The 11476-nt window shown below is 42.1% G+C and overlaps 1 protein-coding gene across 2 annotated transcripts in view; it reads right to left on the reverse strand.

Moving 5' to 3' along the window:
* The window catches only part of Barx2 (BARX homeobox 2), an 82340-nt gene extending 72175 nt beyond the window's left edge, over positions 1-10165 (reverse strand). The window contains exon 1 of one of the 2 annotated variants that reach the window (XM_004862623.3): positions 9605-10165. In XM_004862623.3, coding sequence (XP_004862680.1) covers positions 9605-9791 — 187 coding nt within the window. In that variant the 5' untranslated portion in view covers positions 9792-10165. The remainder of the gene's footprint in view (positions 1-9604) is intronic. The other variant, XM_087214285.1, reaches the window with a different exon arrangement.
* Positions 10166-11476: the final 1311 nt, after the last annotated feature.

Here is an 11476-nt window from a genome sequence, read left to right on the forward strand (position 1 = left end):
TCCTCCAAACAACAAGATGACCATTTATTACTAGCAACAGACATCTCTCTGTGAGATCACCATGGTAACACTCATCCCTCCCAGCAATCCCTGACACCACACAGTGAACAAAGTTTTAAAATCAAATCATGGTTACAGAAATAAAGAGCAGACTGATAATATGCTAATAGCAGTATTATTCTTGGCTGAGACTAAGCTGCATTTTAACATTAGATTCTTTGGTATTTAATCATAGTCAAGCCTAGATAATTTTTGGAAATTTAATTGCAAATACCAATGGAGCACTTGTCAAAAGTCAAGGATAGACTATCACTACATCAGCAAATACTTATGATTATTGATTACTGGGGGGATAGGGGAGGTGTCAAACACTTCACCAATAATACCTTCAAGAGTGGCCACTCATAGCCTGGCACTTGGGAAGTTGAGGCAAGGAGATCACAAGTTTGAGGGAAACCTGGGGTACATTCAAGTTCAATTATGTTTGGACTATCTACCAAGCCCATATCTCAAAAAAACAAAACAAAACAAGAAGAGCTATTAATCATGCCAGAGCACTAGCAGGGGGACAGCAGTTATCTCAGTGACAAACAATGCCTTTAACAAGGAAAGGTTAATACGATCCAAAAACCAATTCAGAAGCCACATTGGTTGTTTCTGTGTGAGCTGCACATGTGTCTAAGCACTAAGTGTCCTCGTGACCCCACTACAAGATGTACACAACAAGCTCTGTATCTAAAATCTTCTACTTTGGGATAAAAAAGCTATTAAGAAAACCATCAAATGTTCTACAAGATTAAGAGTTTCATGGATATGTGTGGTCCCTGGTCCTATCACTTTTCAATGTTTTGTTGTGAAAAGTTTTGAATATACAGAAAAGTACCAAAAAAAAGAATACCATGAACATCTGTGTGCATATGACCAAATTTTGTCACATCACAAAGCTGAGCTGTTTTTGCATTAGGCCATTTTCTCCTATTAAATAATTACAAAATAAAATAAAAACATGTAGCTAGGACATGTTTTCTATGCTCCGCCTCCCCTCCCTAACCACTATGCAGTGTTAGTTTAAATATTTTCAACCATTATATAAATGTATATATGAGGTATAACTTGGTTTTTTCAGCATTCATATTTCTAAAATGTATCGATGTTAGTGGAAGCAGGTTTCATTCCTTTATTTTAATAACTAGAGTTTTACTTCATGAATATAGCACAGATTATTTTCTCCTTTTTCCTTCTGAAAGTGCAGTTATGTTGTTTTCAACTTTCTCCTAATCTAAACAACACGGAAATGAACACTCTTATATGTGTGTCCTTTTGCATACCTGTAAAGACTCTTGAGGCACAGACACAGAAGTAGAACTGACAAGTTGTGAGTATGAGCACCTGCAACTTTACCAGGTATTGGTACCATTATTTCAAATAACACCACCAGGACCATTTGATGATGTTTATTGCTGTATATCCTTGTCATAAACTGAGATCATCAGAGTCTGTCACTTTTTCTTATCATCTGATGGTTGTGAAATGGTTTCTCATTTGAATTTAGGTTTTCATGATCAGTGCAAGGCTGAACATCCTTTGATTTTATTGGCCGTCTGAAACTTCATTTCTACGAATGGTTTGATTGTATGTAGCTTTTGCCCATTTTTCTGCTTGCCTATTTTGTTATTGCTTTGTAAGAGATTTCTATATATTCTTTGACTTTAGTGAAGTTATTTAACTTCTTGGGTTCCCTACTAGTGAAGTACAGATTATAATATCCATCTCTTAGGGATGTTTTGAAACTGATCCAAAAGCACTTGGTCTGGTGCTTTGAGTCGTGTTAGGTGATCAAAAAATAAATAAATAGTTATGATCAATGTTACTATTAAGCATATGAATAAGGGTCAGAGTAAAAAGTATTTCTGTTATTCCTCCAAAGTTTATAGCTACCTTTGGATACAGCAAGATTCAGAAAGAGGAGTCTCAGAAACTCCCCTTTCCTAGGCTATTTCCTCAAAATAAGAAGACATACCATCAGAACTCTGCTGCTTATAGGTTTCCAGTAGAAAAATATACGAAGTTGTAAACCTAAGATGTTATATAGACTAAACATCAAAGTCACTCTCCTGAGTCCTGGCAATGGTTAAGTCACAGAGTGAAGGAACCTCTGGGACAGAGGTAGGCAGGCAGTCTAGGCTGGCGAGGACCTGACATTCCCAGGCTTTCCTGAGATGGAAACACAGCCAGGCTTTCATGAAATCCCACCAGGCCCAAGATGTGATCAGTGATCCTTGAATATGAAGAGCAAAAGGACAATCATATCATTTATCAAAGATCTAAATTTCATGATGTTAAAATCATGATCAGAATTACGCAGACATGAGCAAGGTGGCAGCCAACCCTACTCAGTGCACACTATGAAAACACTTATCTGTCCCCCATATCTAGAAGAACATGTTCCCAAGAACATGTCAGTAAGCTGGACTTATGTAATAAAAAGAATCCTGTGACTGCCTGCTTAGACTTTTGTTTGCTGTTGACAGCCTCCCAGACAGGCCTCTCTTCAGTCGCCTCCTGACCTTTGCTTGAAGGAAACCTGTGCTCATCGGTACCACCTCTACCAGGGAGTCAGAAAGCACATATAGCTGTGCTCCAGGCCTATCAAGTATTACTGATATCAGCTTCCACTGGTGGCCAGCAGTGGCCCCTTTCAGAAAGATGCACCTGTACAACATCTAAAGTTTAATTCCAATTGACACCACAGAAACCAGAGCAGTTTCTTCGTGACTAGGGGACAGATGCCCTCTCTCCTTCATGGCAACTGCATGCAAGACTCAACTCCATCCCAATATAATTAGACCATCTTCTCAATCTGTCTAAGTGTGCAGCTTTCTTCCTTATGTGTGTGCCAAGTTTCCACTTTCAAGAAGTTAAATTGCCATATAAAAATGCCCTGGTGATGATGAGTAATTAGACACTGTCACAGAAAATTAACTTTTTATTTAGAGTATTTATTTTAACAAGAGTTATTTTCTGTTATTAAGCTGCAATAAAAATAAATTAAATACAGGGGACTTGTAAAAGTTTTCTAGTTGTTTTTTTTTTTTAAAAAAGGAACAAACCAACACTGCCCTATCTTCCTAGAGAGCACTGAGTTTGTACACAGTCCTGGTCTGAACACCACTATTGATAAATCCTAATGCTGATCTGAACTCTGTGGCTGTGCGCTATAAGGAGAAAACATACCATTCCTAGTTTCAAGCAGTTAAACCCAAGGCCAGCATAAACAACAAGGCCTGCCTGGCCTCCCACATATGGATTCTTCTTGGTAATTCCCTCAATCCTACTGTGTTCTCCTTGCCATGCTGCCTCCAGGAGAAACCAGCTCCTGCAGCAGAGCAGTCTGTGACAGGTCTGTGAACACCTTGGGCTCTAACAAGTTCCTGGGCAGAAGGGGGCTGGTGAGTACAGCTATGTGTGTATCTCTAGAGCCGCACCAGCTGCATGAGACTAGACAGTCAAGCAGTATCCCCCAGAAGAGGACACTGAAGTCCACACATCCCATCCAAACCCCTGCAGTTCTCTAACCATGTTTTAGTGAAGAGCTGTGGTCAATGGGCTTAGCCATAGGACCCACAAACTTCACTCCAAGGCAGGACGAGTACCAAGTATGGCAGGGTGGCTACACAACACCCACAAAGGTCACAAACCTTAGACACACAAGGAATCTGCCACCACCTGCCTCACTGTTCATCTCTAGTCCTCCTCACACCCTGTCTCCAAACAAACTGCAAATAACACCTCCAAATGCTTTTGGTTTAACATTAGTCAGTGCTCCACTGTGAATGCAAAATACTTATGTTCTGCAGCACCCAGGCACTGGGTGTTTCCCAAACCAGGGCCCCAGCATATGTCTAAGTAGAACTGATGTTAAGCCATTCACTGTCTGTGAGCAGACAGAAGATTATCAAAAGCCACTCCTGTGTGCCTGTGTGGCCATTCTGAGGGACACTGTGCCACAAGGCTCAATCTGAGTAGTCTCAAGAATTTCAAAAGAGCCAAGCATGGTGGTGCACACCCGTAATCCCAGCAATGCAGGAGACAGAGCCAGGAGGATCACAAATTCACATCCAGCCCAGGAAACCTGGTGACTTGGCAAGACCCTCTCTCAAAGTAAAAAATAAAAAATGGGTTCAGGATATAGCTCAGGGCAATGGCCCTGAGTTTAATCCTCAGCACTGCCAAATACAAAAAAGAATTTCAAAGAAATCCACCTCTCCTCTCTTTTTCCTTATTCCTTTCTGTAAAAAAAATGTTTAATCTCTCTTTACAATTTAAACAACCCTTTACAATCCTTACTGTTTCTCTCATAGATGGCTGGGATATATTTAAGTCTTAGTTTCCAATTCCTGAGATATGCTAAAACTATGAACTGTATACTGTCCAGGCTTACATCATAAATTCAACATCTCATCCAGAAGTAAAACTAGCATATCTAAAGAAATAAGCTTTATCAATGAGTCTCTCTCTCTGTATGTATGTGTATATATATATATATATATATATATGTATAAAATTTTATTTGAGTTGTGTTTAATGAGGATAATTTGACAACTTTACTGCAGCTAATGCCCTATAGGTGGAGTTCGAAGTAAAAACTCTTGGAAAAATAAAAGTATTAGATCGTCATTATGTTCCCCACCCCAGTTCCAAACTGTCCCTCACATTCCCTAGAGAACAACAAAGGCAGTCTCCAGGCAGTTTAGAGGGATTTTTAAAGCACCTCAACTACTTGTCAAGATTTATGGGGATAGGAGTGTGGCTCAGTAGTAAATTGCTTACTTTATTTGTACAAGGTCCTGGGTTAAATCCCCAGCACCACAAAAATAAATAAATAAATTTAGAATAAGTTTTAAAATAATGGGCTCAATCACAATGCCCTTACTAAGCAAGCATAAGTATTTGTTGAATTAAATGATACTGACAATTACAGACATTCGGAGAGTCATTTCAACTTATGAACAAAATTTTTAATCACTTTCTCATTTGCTATTAGAAAAATCGGGGCCAGTGGTGACACTGCCCATGAGCAATTCACAAGTTAAAAACAAACTCCTAAGGAACTCTTCAGCATCTCAACTTTAAAAAGGAGTTTAAAATTTAAAGAGGTAATGAGATAACAGCTCAGCTCCAAATATATTCTGACCTTGAATGATTCCTGGATCCTGTATATCTCTCAACTTATTTACCCTTTGAATGGGAATAGAAGAAGCAGTTCTAAGTAATTGCTAATAAAAGCGTATTTGCTTCTGGTAGAAATACAAATTCAAATTGATAATGATCATTTTCCCAGACCCCGATTTACATTCACATCCCAGTGCCAAACTCTCAGGTTCCCAAGATCCTGTGGGTTTCCGTTCCTGACTGAAAGACCAAAGCCACAGCCAAAACTTGGGGGAGTCACTTCATGAAGCAGTAGCCCTAGCCAGCTCCCTAACTCCCAAAAAAGTCATTACACATGTCGGCACCTCATTTAATTTTTCACTAGGGTGACACAGTCTTTGTGATACAAATGCACCCAAGGACAACACCCCAAAGAACTTGTTTCTCTTGGACCCACCAAAGGATAAAATGTTCTCAATGATAATCACCCTTCTCCAAATGTCCCTTTTAATTGGCTGATTGACTGTCTCCTGGGCGTGACTGTACACATTTATCTCGGTGAGTAACCAAAATGGAAAAGTCTCCCTGATTTCTGAGAAGCCTGACAAGGACAGCAGTGTAAAAAGAGCACCTACACTAGGGTGATGTAAGGATGTGAACCTGGGCCTCTGCAAAAAGCAATCTTTCACTTCGGGAGATTGACCTCCGTGACCTCTTCCAGCTCAAAAGCCCATTGCCAGCTCCACAGGCGTGACAGCTGGGGACATGGAGAGATTCAACAGAATTGTTCTGCCAGAGAAGGAGAAAAGAGACTACAGGTTTAGTGCTGGAAAAATATCCCAGGTTGCAAAATGATGAAAAATCTACACTCATGTGCATGTGTAAATGTAGTGTAATTCTGGGTTCTACACATAAATAACTACAATCAGTTATAAGTAACTAGTATCCTAGGCCTGCTTGTCAGTGTCTTCACCTGAAAACTGTTAGAGGAAATTATTATTACATCCTTGTTTCTGTGAAGCAAGTTACCCATTTTTTTCCAAATTTAGAAAATCTGTTTCTAAAGATTAAACTTAAAGCCAGAGCCTTCAAAAATGACTGTGCGGCTACCTCTGCAATCTGTTCCATCCTGAAAAGCCAGCTTCATTCAAGTAATTTTCCCACCATGAAACATTAATCATAACCAGAAAAAGTCAAAAATAAACCCTAAAATCAAATAGTATTTATGATATCATATAAAGGTACCTCAATTTTGGCCCTTTGAATCATGTCACCATTATGTTTATGAGAGACAATTACTGATTTCTAAATGGCAATATATTTCCATTCTGAATGGGGATTACTGTAACGAAATTTTAAAATAAGATCAACATGTCATATACTAAATTAATTCTAAATATTTCCAATATTTGTAGTGGGTTAAATAAGAAACTTTCTTAAAGGCTGAAGAAAGGAGGCTTTCTTCAGGCTCTTTTACATTTTTTTTTAAATTTAATGATAAACTTTCCTTTAGTTTGACTTAGAAGGACAGGATTCCCTTTCTAAATGCCTACTAAGGTGATTTAAGAGATCTATTGAGAAACTTAGAGACAGTTTTCTAGGACCAAAATTACTGTGTTTATACTAAGGGTCTGTTAAACAATAATTTTTGAAAGGTAAGTATTCCATCAAGGCTAAAGTGTTTAATAATAAATTACTATCGGGTAATTATCTGCCTAACCAAAAATACTTCCATTTCTCTGTTTACTTGAATACAATAAAGACTCTTCTGCCTGAGGAAATTTAGTAACACAAATTGACATTTGGATTACTAAATCTAAACAGAAACTGCTTAATTATGTAGAGGTTTTCTAAATGCAGTAATTTCCCTTCCATCTCAAATGTATTCACTGTTGTACACACTGGTAAATCTTTTAATTGAGGAATTTTTTTATCTTTTAAAAATTCTTTACTTCCCTTTACCTAACAAAGATGACTTCTTTTGCAGTTATTTAAACCTTAAGCCAGCAAACAAAAGAGTAAGAAAGTTCAGTAACTTTAGTTCTAATTTATGCATTTCACTTGATTTGAACTTTTTAAGCTCTGGTTGTACCAAAAGTGCTATACATTTATCTCTATTCAGAAAAGAAAATTTAGTTTTGTTATGGATGTCAGCAAATTATTGTCATTAGTTTTATAACTTTTTAAAAGATTACATTCATCTAACCTAAGATTTTTGATCCCGAATTTAACTGTTAAAAGTAACAAAAGTACTTTGAAAGTCTGGAATTTGCAAAACCCCTGAGAAGTCACTAATAGGATTCCCATGATCTAATACATGTAAGGCTTTAACTGTAATCGTAAACCCATTGAAGGCTTATGATCTGAAAGTATGAACTATTGTAGCCAGTTTTTATGAGTTTAATTCCACTAGCAAATCCCAGTTTCTATATTTTAAGTCTCAACTAGAGTAAAATCACCATACATTTTGAAAGGAACCATCTAAAAGGAGAAAGCACTGGGAAAACAGGGCAAGAAAACCATTGCCAAAAACAACCTTCTGACACAAGCCATCAATGAACTTCTAGAAGCACAAGACTTCACAAAACTTTAATCTATGACATATGTTAATTTGCTTTAGTAAGCACCATGCTACCTGTGAATCTCTGTATTTTCCACTGATTGCCCACACAAAATTGAATACACCAGAACTTAGCCTCAAACGATTGGATGATTATTTTCTGAGGCCCCTTACTGCTCTTTTTCTGGCAGGTTTTCTTCTATGACTCAATTCTGTGACTCCAATAAACCAAGAAAAGCTGCCTCCAAGTTAATACAAAGTCACTGAAAATTCTCCCAACACCAGGACATACATAGGTGCTTCGGAGCTGTGTTTCATCCCAGGAACCTCAGCAGTATGCAATGATTAGGAAAGATGCATTGAGATTTGTGATTGAAACAAATCATCTCTTTTTTTCCTCAAAGAGATTTTAGTTATTGTAGCAAAAAGTGGTTCTCAAAAACAAAAATTAGCCTACTTCTCCTAGTCAATATCTGTACAGACTATTTGTCCAACGTTTCACAAATAAACACACAAATGTAAAAAATATCAATATTAAGGATATTGTGTTTCTAAAAATCCTGTTTCTTGTTTCATATATTTCTTAGTTTGTAAAATTCAGCATTACAAGGCTTGTTATGAGAAATCAGGCCCAATTCTACCTTGCAGACAAACTATACTTCAGAATATTAAAGTATTCATTTTATAACCAAACACATGGGAATAACTTGATTTTAAAAGGACTTCACTATATACATTCATTGTCCATTTACTGATTGTCCTATAAGGATTGTCAACGAAACCAAGAAAAAATATGCGATTCCAAGCATGGTGTACCAGAAGCTCTTAGCCTGAATAGTCCAAAAAGTCTTTCAAAACCACTGCTGGCTTGTCACTTCATTTTTTCAGTGTAAGTATAATTTAATTTATTTCATGCCAACTATACAACAAACATAACCTCAAAAGCTCCTTTGGTTTAGAAGTACCAAATGCTTACCTTTAGTGGAAAGCACAGTTAACAACTTCTTTGAGAAAATTTGCTTCAAAAATATTTTTTTGCTACATTCACGATTTCATAGCCTAAATCCTAACGATGCCAAGGCACTTTGAAATTTAGCTCTTCTCAATGCAAAGTTCTTTTTAAATGCCTGTGGATTAATTTTCTATACAAACCTACAACTTTTTCAATATATGTAGTAAGTTATCTTTCTTTTCTATTGGTCTCAGCTCTCATGGAGAGAGGAAACCAGATCCACGTTATGTGTTATGTTTTTATTATTGTTGTTAGTTTTAGTCACTTAAAACAAACGGGGCTTGATGCCCTGAGCATATGCCACAAAGGCAGCAGACTCCAAACTTCCCTGGAAGCAGGACATTTTAAGTAAATTTCAGGGAATCTAGTGAGGTTCAGGGACCTCAGAACACTGCCTTACTTGTCAGATTCCCAGGAGAGGCAGTGGGAGGTTGCACAAGCTAATTCTAGGTGAGAGGCCCCGCCAGAAAGCCCGAATGGAAACCCACAGCCCCACTTCCTGAAACAAAGATTTAGGCGCTGAATCAGGTCAAGTATTTGAACTTTCTGACTGGAAAGCACAGCTGTGGGAAGGAAGAAGCGCTCTCCTCCGGGCACCACCGCCTGGATCTCAGGATTGCTGGAGTGAGCGACCGCTCTTATGTCCGCCCTGCCTTTACGCGATTTCCGTCGCGGCTTCCAGACCTTGCCTGGCCTTTCCCCGCCAGGTTGCCGACGCCTTTACCATGCCCACGGCTGGCCAGTCTAGTGTCCGTGCAGGGACGCAGAAAAAGAACCCCTGCGCCTCTTCCACTCTCCCTCGAGTCCGAAAGCAGAGGTGACAGACACAGGCGCAAAAGCTAGCGGCTCACCCCACTCACCCCCCCAGCGGGGCGTCTTACCCGTACAGGAATGCAGGGGCTTGGGTCGCACGACCAGCGACGGGCACACAGAGTAGAGGGAAAGTTTCTCGAAGTAGTCGCAGGTCTCCTTGGACAGGATCTCATCGATCATGAAAGTCTTGTAGCGCCGCCTGGCTGCTTTGAGCTGGCCGGGCGAGCTGAGCCTCAGTTCGGCGTGGCAGTGCATGGTGAGCTGCGGCGAGCGCCCGCCGACCTGAGAGCGACTGCGAGGTCCCGGCCGGCGGGGACCGCTGGGGCTGGCGCGGGGCGGGGGCCTCAGCCCCGCTTGTCCGCAGCCAGAAGGACGGCCGGGCTCGGGAGGCACGAGGAGGGGAGCGGGTCCGGGCGCGCCTACTGCGCGTCTACACCCACCCTCAGATCAGCATCTTTGGAGAGCCTTTTTGGGACAACGCAGCTGTCAATCAGCGCGCACTTCCCGCAGGGCCAGGTGCGGAGTGCCAGGCGAGGGGCGTCGGCGCCCACCCCCGCCCCTGCCCGCCCGTGGGACCAGGGAGCTGACCTGACCGCCTAGTGCCCCGCAGCTCCCGCCTCCTCCCCTCTAGCGCTCCTCTGCCTGGCCCTCTATTTTAAGACACTTGCTTTGGCTCTGCTCCTCCACCACCACTCCCCCTCCTCCCGGGACGAGCTCCAGGTGTGTGCGCAGGGGTGCGCGCGCGAGAGTGTGCGCGCAGTGCAGGCAGCGCGCGCCGGCCGCTCTCGCGGACACAGTCTCGGCCGGCTTCTGGCTTCTTTTCCAGCCAGTGTCCCTGGAGCTCACCTTAGGGACAGTCCTGCACCCACAGGCCGGGCTGGCGTCCTGACTCCAGTAATCTGAGAGAGAGTACCTCTAGCACTACCGCCAGAAAGAAGTAGAATCCTCGCCGAGGCTACGGACCACAGCGCAACAGACCCACAGCGCAACAGACCCCCACCGCAAGACAACTAAGTCTCCTTCCCCGCGTGGACCGTTTCCCGCGAACCGCGGCTTCGCGTCCCTCCACTTGCAACCCCGAAACCTGCAGAGAGCTCGCGCGCTCTGGGCATGGGGCATTTGCGCCGAAGCTGTAAACTTGACTGCTCCAGGACCTAATCTCAAGCTATAAATGAACATGGCTCAGTCCGTTAACCAATAATAAGCTGCAAAAAAAAAGTACTAAAAGCATCCATTCTTGTTATGTTTAAGCCTTATTTATAAAATATTTTGCCTCCCCGGGAAGGATCGGTACAGCGCGATTCTAGGCTACGGCAGTGCCACTCGGCTTCCAAGTAGTCAGCCCAAATCGGGCTTCCAGAGAGCGAACCTCCCCGCGGCTTTCCATTCCCGAGTCCGGAGACTCCGTAAGGTTGGGTAGCCGAAAAGACCTGTTTTTTGGGTGGTTTCCCTTCTTCTCCATGGGCCCTAGCTTCTGAGTCTGCCCCAATTCATATCTGTAAGAACTTTTGTTTTCAATGGATAATTGTTGGGTCGCGGACCCCCAACCGAGAGTCCGCGCCCCGCGTGGATCCCACCCTGTGCCTGTGCCGAGTAGGGCGGGTGGCAGGAACCGTCGCATTCGCGCCCGGTTCCACGATTTTGTCTCGAATTGGTGCGCAGGTCTGTAAAGAAAATGCACGATAGGAAACAGGGATACGGAATTACGGACAGCCGGTGAGACTGCCGTGCCGCTCTCAATCTGGAAGCGGCCATGAGTCTCAGCGGGCTCTGCGGAGTTGCCGGCCCGGCCCCGGGGAGCTGAGCAATCAAGTCTACGCGCGCACACCTGAGCCGGTGATTATACTCAGAGGAAGGGACACACTTGGAGAGATAGTAATCAGGCGCTTAGAGGGAATGGTATTAATAGATCGAGCCATCAACTACGTAGCATTAGACGT

This window comes from Heterocephalus glaber, unplaced genomic scaffold (assembly GCF_053883595.1).
Source record: "Heterocephalus glaber isolate CG9 unplaced genomic scaffold, H.glaber_assembly_v1.0 deba00001446, whole genome shotgun sequence".
In the NCBI taxonomy this organism is placed as follows: Eukaryota; Metazoa; Chordata; class Mammalia; order Rodentia; family Bathyergidae; genus Heterocephalus; species Heterocephalus glaber.